This window comes from Ochotona princeps, chromosome 24 (assembly GCF_030435755.1).
Source record: "Ochotona princeps isolate mOchPri1 chromosome 24, mOchPri1.hap1, whole genome shotgun sequence".
Lineage (NCBI taxonomy): Eukaryota > Metazoa > Chordata > Mammalia > Lagomorpha > Ochotonidae > Ochotona > Ochotona princeps.
In genome coordinates, this window is record NC_080855.1 from 35,227,534 (window position 1) to 35,241,389 (window position 13,856).

The window sequence follows — 13,856 nt, forward strand, 5'->3', positions numbered from 1 at the left end:
CTAGATTGAATCCCTAGCTCTTGGCTAAAGCTTGACCAATCCCTAGTTGTTGCAGATATTTAGGATCAGGACACAGAATATATCTCGTTCTAGTTCTTTCGTCACACCAAATGTATATATATAATATAAATAAATATTCAAGTTTAGCCAGCAAATTATTTTGTTGCCATCCCCAAAGGCTTTTCTGGGCCTTCTCTCTCCACATATTCAAGAAATTTGAAGTAAAAGATATACTTCAGTATTTAGCATTTTTCTAATGTAATCAGCAATTCCATGAAGGCATTTTGGTTCTTCCTACACACACACACACACACACACACACTGGGACTCTCCTGGCATAGACCCTGCTTCCCGATCTGTACCAAATTCTTCCCTTAGTTCACAATCCCAATTCCATACCATCTTAAACAAAACACAACAAAACAAAACGAACAAAAAACTTCCACAGAATCATATTCCTTCTTTCTACACATGAATTTTGTCTCTCAAATAGCCAAAGTGACAGCCAAGCTGGTAACTATTATGTGCTCTATTCCAAGAAAACCCAGTCTATCCCCAACTTCCTTTGTGTTGTATGTTATCCTTTCTGGTGGAATCACTGGAGTTGTAACACAACATACACTCTTTCGTATGTTCAACTCTAGGGATTCCCGAAGGGAAATTTCAACTCCATGCCATGTACTGAAAGAGCCCAGAACCCCACAAATACATTCTTACTTACTTGTTAAAATTGACAGGCTTGCCTTTCTCTGCTTCCTGAATCAAGTTTTTCACCAACACATCTCCATAATGGGCAATGATGGGTAGCATCTAAGTACACACACACAACACCAGCCACAGTGAGATGCAGAGATCCAGGTCACATAAGGAAATAGTTTTCTAATGAAGCAGGAGTGACAAAATGAGTCTATATACACCACTTCCTCCATAGTTAAAAGTAAATATTCAAGTCAAAAGGATTGGATTATCAAAGCAGATGTAGTTCATCAACATTTTTAATGAATGCGATTCTCTTCTAGATTATAAAGAGAAAAGGTCAGTTTAAGGAACATTGGTGCCAATAAACTTTCCGCTTCAAATGGACTAGGATTGTCTTTCCATTTTTTTTCCAGACTCAGTTAAGTTTGTAATTAACATATACTAATTTATTACCTCCTTGATTTTTCCACTAGTGAAGGTTGGAGACAACAGTGTTCTTATTCTCTTCCATTCTTCATCCTTAGAATTGGTGATGGAGCTTTTCATAAATCCCACTGGTCCAAAAGGCTAAAATTCAAATAAAGACATTTTGCCCAGCATAAGTTCTGAAGATCATCACTGTTATAAATGTTTATTACACACACATCAGGCATTTCAAACTACTTAGTAGAAGTCTACCATTTGGTATGCTAAGATTATGTGCTCATAAATATTATTCTAAATGCCTAGCCTCATAAGAGAGTAGATGTGCTATGTTCTGAGGCATTTATTTTCCGTTTTCCTATAAAAATCAATTTGCCATATATCAGAGAATCTGTCATTCCAGGAGACTAAACAGAAACAGAAACATCCTCTAATATAGAGCACAACAGAAACGAATTGCTGGTGGACATCCAGATGGCCAAAAAAGCCTGTATGTTTCTTTGAAACAATTTTGTCTTCCATTCTGCCCTACTGTCTATACACAAAAACATGCACATGAACAACAACCGATACAAGAAGAGAACGTTCCTTAAAAAGTAAAAATACATTTCATTTGGGTTTAGATATTCTGCTTTGAGATATTTATTCCCCCACCAAACCATGAAATCATAGTATCAAACAAAGAACTAAACACTGAAATCCTGTTATTCACAGCACAATGGATGGAATGGAAGCTTATTATATTAAAACAAATAAACATTACACAGAAAAGCAAACACCAAACGTTTCTCTTATGTGTAGAATTTTTATAACACATTCTGAACCAAAAGGAGGCTTTGAAGCACTGCAAGAGGAAATAGAGAAGGATGTTGAATGGCAGGCACCATAACACTGTGTTGTAATAAGATTCAGCATCTGATACAGAGTGGCACATCTATATATCACAACAACTTATTTTTTTATTGAATGAAACACTGAAAAAGAAAAACTCATAAGCCCTGGCATAAAGAAAAATACAGGAAAATACAAGGAACAGTATCAGTGGGACCCCATAACTGCACCTACTGTGCTATTTGTAATCCAGATTTCTGCTAATGGCAGAGGAAGGCAAAGGAGAATGACCAAAGTGTTCTAGTTCCTGCATCCATGTGGAAAACCAAGAAGAAGCTCCTGGCTCTGATCTTCATATGGGCCAAACTCTGGCCATTGCAGCAATCTGGGAGTGAACCAATGGATGGACACTCATGCTCTAAGTCTCACTCTTGCTCTCTTTCACTCTTTGTTTCATTCTTTCTCTCCTGCCACCATCTTTTTCAGGAACAGGTTTCTGGCATATTTAAATGAAACATCCTTTACAAAATTAAAGTCTAAACATGTTAACATGTAAACATTTTCACTACCTGATCAGTTAATTCTACTTTTATTAAAATAACATACAGTAAAATAAAAAAATGTATTATTTGCAACCAAAAACATAGTTTTTATGATCACTTTTTAAGGTAGATAATACCTCTGAGACTGCAAACCTATTGTGAGGCCAGTATTTGGCACTGCATGCTAACCTTCACTCATTGCAGTTCTGACATCCTATATCAACCCTTACATGCTAGATCAGCATTCTGATCCTGCTTCCTGCATATACCCTAGAGACACAGCAGTGAATGGTGAAGTCATCTGGTACCTGCACTTACATGGGAGATCCAGAAGAAGCTCCTGGATCTGAGCTTTGATTAAATTCACTCTGGCCATTGCAGCCATTTATAGAGAACCAGTAAATGAGAGACTTCCCTCTCTGTCTCACCTTCTTTTTCTGTAAAGTCTGCCCTTCAATTACAAAATAAATAAATCTTTAAAAAATAAACTTATTTGCTATTCTGAAGAAATATGAGATTGCATGGAAGTCCATTTGTCTCACACCACAAAGAAAAAAGGAAAAGGACAATTATATCGACCATCCTCAGACTGGCCTAGCAATTCAAAATTCTAGGAAACTTTTTCCAACTTGTAAAACTATACTTTGTTTTAAAATGAACATTTCCAATACTTGTGCATAAAAAACCTAAATACAGAAATACAGCAAATTTCTTCAACTTAATTAAGAAAAAAATGCTGTTATACAAAAAGAACAGAAGAAAAGACTTTCAGTCAGTACACAATGTAATGGGGAAACTCAATATTTCCCATTCCCATCAGTCAGAACACAAAACCAATGCACAGAAATCACCTTCATGTAAAAGCTTATGAAGACATCATACAAATACAATTTCAATCACTCCTGATAAAAATAAACAATTTAAGTAGAAAGTTTAACAGATACAGATATAGATATAGACGCTGATATATATAGAAAGATGATAGGTAGATAGATAGAATATATATATATATATCTATATATATATATTCTGATAGCAATATGTTAATGAAAGGAATCCAAGAAACCTAACACAATGGAGAGGCATGCTATGGTTATAGACTGACAGACTCACAACTCTAAGGACACAGACTCTAACACAGCTCATCTGTGGTTTGTTGTAGATAAAAATGAACTATCCTAACTTTGTATGGAATGACGAGAGACCAAGAACAGCTAAGCCAGTTCTGAAAAATAAAATGGGAGAATTCACTTCACATGTTAAGGGTTATTATAGAGCTACCATTACCAAGACACTATGGCATTATTGGAGGATTAGACAGAGTGATCAGTACAACAGAACAGATGATGAAACCTAGACCCACACAATCACTACTAACTGATTTTCAAAGGTGGTAAAGCAATTTGAGGAAGTGAGTGAAGGAGTGTTGAAACAATTGGGTAGCACATAGTCCAAAATTAACACTAGTCTAAACCTCAAACCTGACATAAATATTAGATCAAAATAGATTATATGCATAAAACATAGCCATAAAATTGGAAAAAAAAAACAGAAGTGCTAGGCAAATAATTTTTAGATTTGATATCAAAAGCACAATGAACAAAAGGCATGCATGAGACTGTCAGTCATTTTGTTGTGAGTTAATTCTTGTATACCAGGGCCCTTATTTATGGGCAGTACAAGCAATAGTGAGAAGAGGGACATTGTCTCCTACATGATTGGGAAACACTCCAGTGGCATCATAATGGACTTGGGAAAATTCATGGAAGACACACATTGTGAGATTGGAGGGGATAAAAGAGGAGAGGGCAGAGAACTTGGAGGAAAGGGAAGAGACTCCAGCGCCAACTAAACTTTATCCAAAAAACAGTTTTAAAAATTAAAAATTTAAATAAATATTTTTTCTTTCAGCTTTGAAAAAATAAAATGAACATTAGGCAAAATCTAAGTAAAAAAGTAAAAATTCCTATAGGGAATCTATTAAGGAATCTATTAAAAGTAATGGATGAGATGCATGTTGTGGCTCCAACAAAATAGTAAGAGGGAATCTCTGTAATGAAAGAAGTCTCATCTTGTTTGTGCTGCTAGTTACACAAATCTATATATCTGCTCCATGTGGCTAGCTACATACACACACACATACACACACACACACACAGAGAGAGAGAGAGAGAGAGAGAGAGAGAGAGAGAGAAGTGAAACATGAAATCTGATCTGAATAATGTTTGTTTTCTACTTGCCACTAAAGAAATACACTAATTATGAAATGAAATGAAAAACAAAATGAAACACACATGAAACTTCCCTGATAATTTTGGTACTATATAATATGTAAGAATAAAAGCTTAACAATTAATACTTAAACCTGAATAATAAGCATGCCTACCCGTCGGTTTGTGAAGCTGGAGTAACATTCTTTCAGCAGCACAGTTTTCAGCATGTCTGGATCAGTGATGACCAGCACAGGCAGTCGACCATCATACAATCTATTACGAGAAAACAGAAATGATTAAACACAACAAGCCTAATGCAATAGCCACAGCCAAGCCCAGGAACCACACTTGGATCCTGATGCCATGTTTCTCATACTCCTTTTGTATAACACACAGCAACATCCCTTTTTGGTTCAAGTTAGAGTAGGATGTACAGTAAGATTCCAGCCACAGAAGACACACTTGTCTTCATAAAGGCAAGATCACTCAAGAAAAGTAAAATAAATTTAGAAGCTAAACAGCTCATCATGAAAATCACACATATAGAAATAATACTAGATTGCTGCCATGGTGGCATAGCAATTGAAAATCATCACCGGAAAGGCTGCTCAACATTAAAATCAGCTCACAAGTAGCAGCCTGGGAAAGCAGCAGAAGATGGCCCATGTGTTTGTGATCCTGACATCCATGTTGAAGATTGAATAAGCCTCCTGGCTCCTGCCTTTCTTGGTCTCATACAAGCTATTTGGCCACACAGGGACTCAAAACCCAAAGGGAAAATATCTCTTTCTCTGTTTCTCTTTGCCATTATGATTATGAAAACATAATCAATAAATATTTTGAAAGAATTTTAGAGCATTTCTTAGATCTAGGTTCAAAGAATTTAAAAGATAAGAGAATTTCAAATTTCACTAAGGAAAAGATAAGCTGAATTTGAGGTAAAGTTTCAGCTTAGGCATAGTTTGTTCATCATACACAATTTCAACAAACCCTTTTGTAATACTATGTATTTCATTATTTTTTCAATTTCCCATTTTGTTATTTTATGATACAGTTCCATAAATGCTTAGATTACCCTTCCACTATATTACTATGGTGAAGTCCTTCATAAACAGTCACAAGTCCAACATTCTGCTGTTTAAGTATCCTGATATTATATGTATACATAGTAGCAGAGAGTCCAGCATCCTGTTGTTATGGTATATGTAACACTTTCATTGTGAGTCCATTTGTGATTTTGAACTTGAGATGCATACTACATTGTGTCTTCATGTCTGGATATGATAGTCTCTTACACAGCTACCATACATACCTTTACATGAAATCCATAAAACAAGATAAAGAACAGGAAGAAAAATAGAAAATTTACAACAGCATGAAGTCAAATAAGGGAGTGAGCATTTCCTTACTAGTGACGATGGCAGTCAGTCACCACATCCTATACTGCATTGATTGGCTGAGTGCAAATTGAAGATCCAACCCCAGATTCCATATTATGTCAAAGAAGATCCTGAGGTACAGAAGGTGATCACACAGGTGGTTGCTTCCTGTCACCCTCATGGGAGGTCTGGATTATGCTCCTGGCTCCTCCCACCTACCACCCCTAGCATTCTTTGGCATTGGTGGCATGAAACAACTAATGGCAGAGATGCTCTTCTTTCTGTATGTCTCGCAATTTTTTTAAAAAAGATATTATGCAACTAAAACACAAAGGCAAGTGAATCATTTAAGACTGACAAATAGTAAATCCTGCAAGGGGAATTTAGGATTGAGTGAAAAGAGGTCCAGTGCTGCATGTTCTTAGAACACTTTTGTAGGCCATGTCACCTCAGAAGCTCCTGGACCAGCTCTAAGAGTTTGATGAGACAAGATCTGAAATTAAAAAAAAAAATAGGAAGAGGCAAAGTCTTCTCCCAGTTGCACATAGGTTCCAATCCTATCAGTTATACCTCTTTATGAATGCTGAAAATGAAAAGTGTGCCCTGTATGTCATCAAGTATATCAACCCAAGAGAGACCAAATAGTTTAAATAACCCTATGTTTACTCACTAGATTCAGGGGAAAAAAAGCAAAGAAATTTGTATACTTATCTTTGCTAAAACTATTGGTTTAAATTTTTGAAAAACAAAACAAAACAAAACAAAACAAAAAACCCATACACTTGCAGAGACTAATACATACATATAGGCATATATATTGCATAGATATGATGTATATATACAACATATTTACTAGTACCTATCAGTTATTCTCTCTTTTCTAAAGAATTCAATTCACTCATTCATTTTTCTGAAGGTATATTCCACAGAGAGAAGAAATGATACAAAAAGGAAGATTTTCAATCTTCTGATTCACTCCCCAATTGGCCATAAATGCCAGAATTGAACTGAAGCAAATATGTGAACAGGAGATTCTTTCTAGTTTCCCATATGGGTCAGGGGCCCAGTTTTTGAGTCAGTCTCCACTGCTTTCCCAAGCAGTCAGCAGAGCGTCAGATCAGAAGTGCAGCAGCTGGACACACACTGGAGTTCATATAAAATGCCACGACTAATAGGTGGAGAAATAACCATCTATACCACCATGCCAGCTTGACCAATAATCATTCTTTCAAAATCACATTTTAAATATTATCTTTAGGTAACAGGATTTAGATACTTTCTTAAAAGCAATCAACATGCCTGTGGGAAACCTTCCATGGCCTATTCTGGGCTGTTTCTATCATGCTTCTTGCGCTTACCTGTAGGGGCTGTGTCCTGCCAGAAGAGTTGCCCAAGCTCCTCCATCACAACCCCTCCCAGTGCCAGATTTTGCACAAACCAGGGGGTCCATGAGCCAGCAGTACTCAGTTTACCTCCTGTCCTATCAGGAACAGTGGCTTTTTTTTGGCTGACTTTCAACCCATTTTGGTTCATGCTGTTGGATATTTCAGCCCAGCCATGGCTCGTCCATACCCACATATGGCTCACAAATGGCTCAGTAGGGGTTAAGACCTAGCCTAGTCTGTCCCACATCTACCCTGTCCTCCAGGACAGCAGACGGTGTTGGGGTCTGGCCTGGCCTGGTGCATCCAGTCCCAGTCCACACTAGTGCCAAGGGGAACTATGACTGTTGCCCTAAAGTTTCATGCCCCTGTTCCTGGATAGCACCAGGAATCCTGTCTCACCTACACTAAAGCTGGCCCTATTCATGGGTGTCCCCAAGCAGCTATTCCATATCATAAAGACCTCAGAGCTCGCCCAAAGCCAAGGGCCCGCCCACCATCCGCTTTGGCCTGGGTCCCTGGCCGAATTCCACCTCCAAGGGGCGCCTCCTGCCGCCACCACCCTGCAGAAGTTTCAGGCCGCCCCCCACCCTAAGAATGAAAAGTTTCCCACAGGCATACACTTGGCATGGGTCGGGGGCAGACCAGGCTGAATCAGTTCATGTCATCCACTGGCAAATCTGAACACCAGAACAGAGTGTGGATCGAGCTAGGTTTGGTGGCGACAAAAACCAATGCACAATATGGAATGCTAGGGTGAGGTTGCCTGTACTGGATGTGACTGCAGCACCCAACCAGCACATGTGAGAACCAGGAAGGGAGGGGGCAGAGCCAGCAAGGGTATTAAAGGGTGGTTCCCTCGCCAGACAGCTACTCCCACTGGAGAGCGTGGGCTGGAATGGGGACAGACCAGACTAAGCAGGGCTACAACACCTGTGCACTGCATGTGGACTAGATCAGAGAAAAGCCAGGCTGGGCTGATTATTCCTGCTGGTGCAAGCATAAATTAGAGTGGGTGAGGGTTGTTTGGGCTTAGCCGCAGCATCAGCTGGCAGAAGCTGGCACTGGGGACTAATTCTGTCAAATCAAATCACAGAACCAATCAAAAAGTGCATAAACCGGGACTGAGAGAGAATGGGGAGGGAAATAGTGGGTTCCTCCTCTTGGGTCACTACTCCCACGGGAGGGCATGAAAACTAGGACGGGGGCTGGGATGGCTAGACAGAGAGGCACTCAACAACATCCGTGAGGGCTGGATAGTTGAGTTGGTTAGATGGAACTAAGCTTCAATATCCATTGACATGTATGAGAGCCAAATGGGATGTGGGACAGACAGGACTAGTCTGCTGCACATACTGGCAAACCAGGGTAGGGGGGTGGGCCTGATGGGGGTTATTGTGGGTCTCTCCAACTAGGCTGCAGCTCCCACTGGTCTATGTGAGAGCCGAGCATGTGCTGGGCAGAACCAGGCTGGACTGCAACATTGGTTCCAGTGCAAGTCGGGACTGAAAACAGACCCAAACCAACAACTGCAACCACCAGCTGATCATGGTGATGGACTGTGCCGGGCCCTGTGCTTGCTAGAACAAACAAGAATCTGGTCTGGGAACACCTCAGACAAAGTTTCTTTGGAGATCTCCCCAATTGAAATGGCAGACTCAGAACCCTAACCAAGAAAAGAAAGAAGAAAGAACAAGTCAATCAACCACCTCAGCTATATGTTGGCAGCGAAATACTGGACAAACAAAGTCTGTATGTTGGACTGTGTCAACCAGTAGATTCTTCAACGACCTCATAGTGCTTGGAGTGGCAAGACTGGCAGCGATTCATGACTGGTGAACTATCAAAACCACTTAAGCAAGTATCTCAGAGCATGCCCCGCAAGCGGGACTTGGGGTTGGTGGGAAACTGGGTGGGGCCTCTCCCTCAATAACCTCCTTTACCTCAGATACATGAAGGAAACAATATGGAAATAATAGTCTTACCCACTTCCCTGTAGCCCTTGAACCTTTTTACCATAATTAACTATGTCAAGATTGTCCAAAAGATAATAAAAAATATAAAATAACCTTCAAAAAATAAATAAAAGGAATCAACAGACAGAAGATATGCTATCACGCAGACACAAACGCATATTAGAATGTCCTGGAAAAATGTATTATACCCAATTATTGATCCAAAAGCAACCAAAATATAAAACAACCATACCCTGTTCAGATTGGGGCCCCTTGGCCAACAACAGCTGAAAACGTCGATGACCTACAACATTTACACCAAATTCAAACACTGACACCTGGGGTATATGCAGTCTTTGGTAGAACAAGCCTTTACAACTTTACCCTGGATACGCTTATGTCAAAAGGCTCTGAACTAAGATTGTCCCTTATACAGTGAGTACCTCACCAGAATGAGGAAGTTTTCCAAATACTCACCCCCACATATTTCCATATTTTGTTAAACATTTCATGTCTAAATCCCAGATACCCTGTGAAGGGAAATGAAATGATATGTGATTATTATTGTAAACAGAGTAAACTTGATATCGATACATTTGAAGTAAACTGAACAAAATGCAATTACAACTAGCTTAATACTATTATACTTTAATTATCCAGAATCTCAAAATTTGCAGGTACCTGGGAGAAAAAGAGAGAAGACATTTGAAGTGCAGAATTGAAAGGCAATCTGGAGTTTCCATAATATTGTGGAAACCCGGTGGCTTAACCTTGTCTACAAATATGACGCAACCCTTGTCACTGTGAAGAATTTTCCTGGGCCTTTGTGGTCTCCATAAATCTCCTAAACCAGCAATTATTTTCCTCCATAAGCACTTGAGGAAACTGAGACTTGAGGAAAGCTGTGAGGTTCGCAGGGATCCATCCACTCACTTCTCTAGATCTCATGAAATTTCTAGACTTCTGACAGAATTAAGAAGCTAAAGACATCAGTTAATCTCTTTTGTTCTCAAAAATGTAGGTCACTCTTGGGTATGTTTTTTGAGTAAGAAAATGCATTGGTGAAAGAATGCATGTGAATTCACCTTCCAGTTTTGGATCACAGTATGGGCAAGAGGAGCAAATATCACCTTTACACACAGAACCCAGCATACTATTTTTTTAAAGATATATTTGTTCTTATTAAAAAATCAGATATACAGAGAGGAAGAACTTCCATCCAATGATTGACTCCCCAAGAGATCGCATTGGCCTAAGCTAAGCCAGTGCGAAGCCAGAAGCCAGGAGCCTCTTCTGGGTCTCCTGCAAGGGTGCAGGGTCCCAAAGATTTGCACCATCTTCTACTGCTTTTGCAGGCCACAAGCAGGGAGTTGAAGGGAAGCAGGGCCACCAATATTAGAAGTAGTGCCCATATGGGATTCCTTTGCTACAAGGCAAGATCTTTAACTGCTAGGCTACTTAGTTGTGCCCCGACCCAGGATATTATAATAACTGCATATGGACGTGCGTTCCAGCATAGTAGCTAAGTCATTTCCCTTATATTTGAGTATCTGTGTCACATATCTGGGCCTGCCTCCTCACTTTAAATTTCCACTGTTACACATCCTAGGCTGCATGAGGGATGGCTCAACTAACAGGGTACCTCCATTCTACTCAGAAGACCTGGATTCAGTTGAACTTCTGAGCTTCTGACCCAGTGTAGTCATGGATATTGAAGGCATTTGCACAGTACACAAGCACATCAAAGCTGAATCTCCTCTCCCCGAACTACTTGTTAACAAATAAATACATAAAATACGTTCAATATTCTGGTCGTAAATAGCTGCGTGCTTAATAAACTAAAGTTTCAAAGCTATGCATGGAGAAGAGACCAAACATTATTATGACCTCTGCTGCAGTCAGGAAAACTGGAATCTTGAGCATACAGCTTCATGAGTCAACATGGTGTCCACATGCTGCATTGTCCAAATACCAAGCTCTGCTTTATGTTCCTGAGAAAGTGCCAACGAAAACTGAAAGTTCTCTTCATAATGCTCACACAGTGTAAATATCAAGTCACAGCTGAACATCGAGTGTTGATGAAACACAAACATTCCCTATTTAATTATGTAGTTATTTTCATTGCAAAGTCAAACAGATAAATAGAAAGATAGATAGGAAAAGAGACAGAGATGAAAATCTTGTGTCTGATGATTCACTCCCCAAGTGACTACAATGGCTAGATCTTTGCTGAACCAAAACCATGATCAACGAGATCTTCTAGGTCTCCCATGTGGGTACAGGGTCCCAAAGCTTTGGGCCATGCTCAACTGCTTTCCCAGGCCACAAACACAGTTAGATGGGAAGCAGAGCAGCTGGGATTAGAACCAGAGCCCATATGGGATCCTGGAGCATTCGAGGTAAGGACTTTAGCTGCATGGCCACCATACCATACTCCAAAATGCCCTCTTTTACTGAGGTAAATAGGATTTTGAGCCCAGACTAAACTTCTCCATCACCTGGAAGTGATCCAAACATCTGTCAGAACGTTAGTAAATTAAAACTTGTCAGAATTCCAGGATTCCGGACCTTGGGGATGGGGGCAGCTTGCAATTCCCCACAGTGTGGCTGTGGCGGGATGCCCCTGCCGGGTGGGATCTTATGCAGGGGACTCAGGCCAAGGTCACTGCAGAAAGGCAGTGACTGAGTCCTTGGATTTGGGCGGCCAGTGCATCAACTGGTGCCAGGCTCTGCATGCTGGTGGCCCAGCAGCAAGCTCTGGGGTTCTTACAATATGAAATAGCTGCTTAGGGACACCCATGAATAAGGCCAGCTTTAGTATAGGTGAGACATGAATTCTTCGTGATTACCAATAACATGGTCAGGAAACTTCAGGGCAAGAGTGGAACTGAGACCTGATGACTTCAAGGGGAATATACAAAAGATCTATTTGGGCCAGACTGATTCACCAGCCAAATTAGGAATCCTGAGATGGGTTGTTAGCATAAAGCATCACTGAATGCCACACACCAGTCCACACCAAAGCTGTGGATGGGGGCCTGTCTGGTAGGGCTATATACCATTACTTGACTGGGTGGTGGAATAGTGGACTGGTCACATTTGGCAGGGTCAAGATACCAACTAGTGAGTGAGAGAATTTAGTCGAGGGGTAAACTCTATGGGGGAAAGGTGAGCCCAATCCTATGGAAATACAAGTCCCACAGGCTAGCTCATGAGTTGGGGTGGCGATGGGCTAAGCTAGGCGTGACCATGGCACCTACCATCACTTATGGGTAAAGAAACCGATGGCAATCTGGCAGGTCAAGGCAGCACCACCCGAAGGTGCATCCTAAAATAGGATGTGGGTGGGCCGAGATGCACCCAGAAGGGGGTGGACTTGGTAGGATCAAGCAATCCTTAACTCACAGAAAAAAACAGAAATCAGGAAATTAGAGTGGGTGAGGGTTGGTTGGGCTTTGCCACATCAGATGGCAGAGGCTGGCACCGAGGGCCAATTCTGTTAAGTTAAATGCCAGAACCACCTGGAGAGTGCATAATCCAGAAGTTGGAGTGGCCTAGTAGACAGATAGTGGGCACCTCCTTCATGGTTAGCTACTCCCACTGGAGAGCATGAAAACCAGGACAGGCACAGGGGTGGCTAGACAGAAAGGCACCTGCCAGTATGTGTGTGGCCTGGATAGTAGGTTAGTTGAGTTGAACCATGTTTCAATGCCCATTGACAAGTACCAGAGCTTAATGGGATGTGGGACAGACTAAACAAGCCTGTGGTACATACTGGCATGCATGGGAACTAGGGAAGGGAGCAGGCCTGGTGGGGGGTTATGGGGAGACGCCCCAACTAGGCTGTAGCTCCCACTGGTTTGCATGAAAATGGAGTAAGAAGTGGGCAGGATTGATCTGGAACACAATACCAATTGGTTCAAGTGGATGACAGGCCTGGAAACAGAACTGACCCAGCGGAGATTGGTCACATTAGGCAGGGCCATGACATTAACAAACACACTAGAGAACCATATCAGCTGGCTTGGTGGCGTGGGCTAGTGGCTAAAATCCTCGCCTTGAAAGCCCCGGGATCCCATATGGGCGCCGGTTCTAATCCCGCAGCCCCACTTCCCATCCAGCTCCCTGCTTGTGGCCTGGGAAAGCAGTCGAGGATGGCCCAATGCATTGGGACACTGCAGCTACATCAGAGACCTGGAGGAGGTTCCTGGTTCCCGGCATCGGATCGGCGCGTACCAGTCCGTTGTGGCTCTCTTGGGGAGTGAATCATCGGATGGAAGATCTTCCTCTCTGTCTCTCCTCCTCTCTGTATATCTGACTTTGTAATAAAAATAATAAATCTTAAAAAAAAAAAAAGAACCATATCAGGGGGAAGATTCTGTGGGGGATGTGTGGACAAAACCATATGGAAATTCTAACCCCATGGGTTAGT

The 13,856-nt window shown here is 41.1% G+C and overlaps 1 protein-coding gene across 1 annotated transcript in view; it reads right to left on the reverse strand.

The window, feature by feature from the left end:
• LOC131483170 (cytochrome P450 3A6-like) overlaps positions 1-13,856 on the reverse strand; it is a 112,563-nt gene that overhangs the window by 67,016 nt on the left and 31,691 nt on the right. The window contains exons 4-7 of the mRNA XM_058680496.1: positions 9,902-9,954; positions 4,882-4,981; positions 1,153-1,266; positions 722-810 (exon numbers count right to left, since the gene is read on the reverse strand). Coding sequence (XP_058536479.1) covers positions 722-810; positions 1,153-1,266; positions 4,882-4,981; positions 9,902-9,954 — 356 coding nt within the window. The remainder of the gene's footprint in view (positions 1-721; positions 811-1,152; positions 1,267-4,881; positions 4,982-9,901; positions 9,955-13,856) is intronic.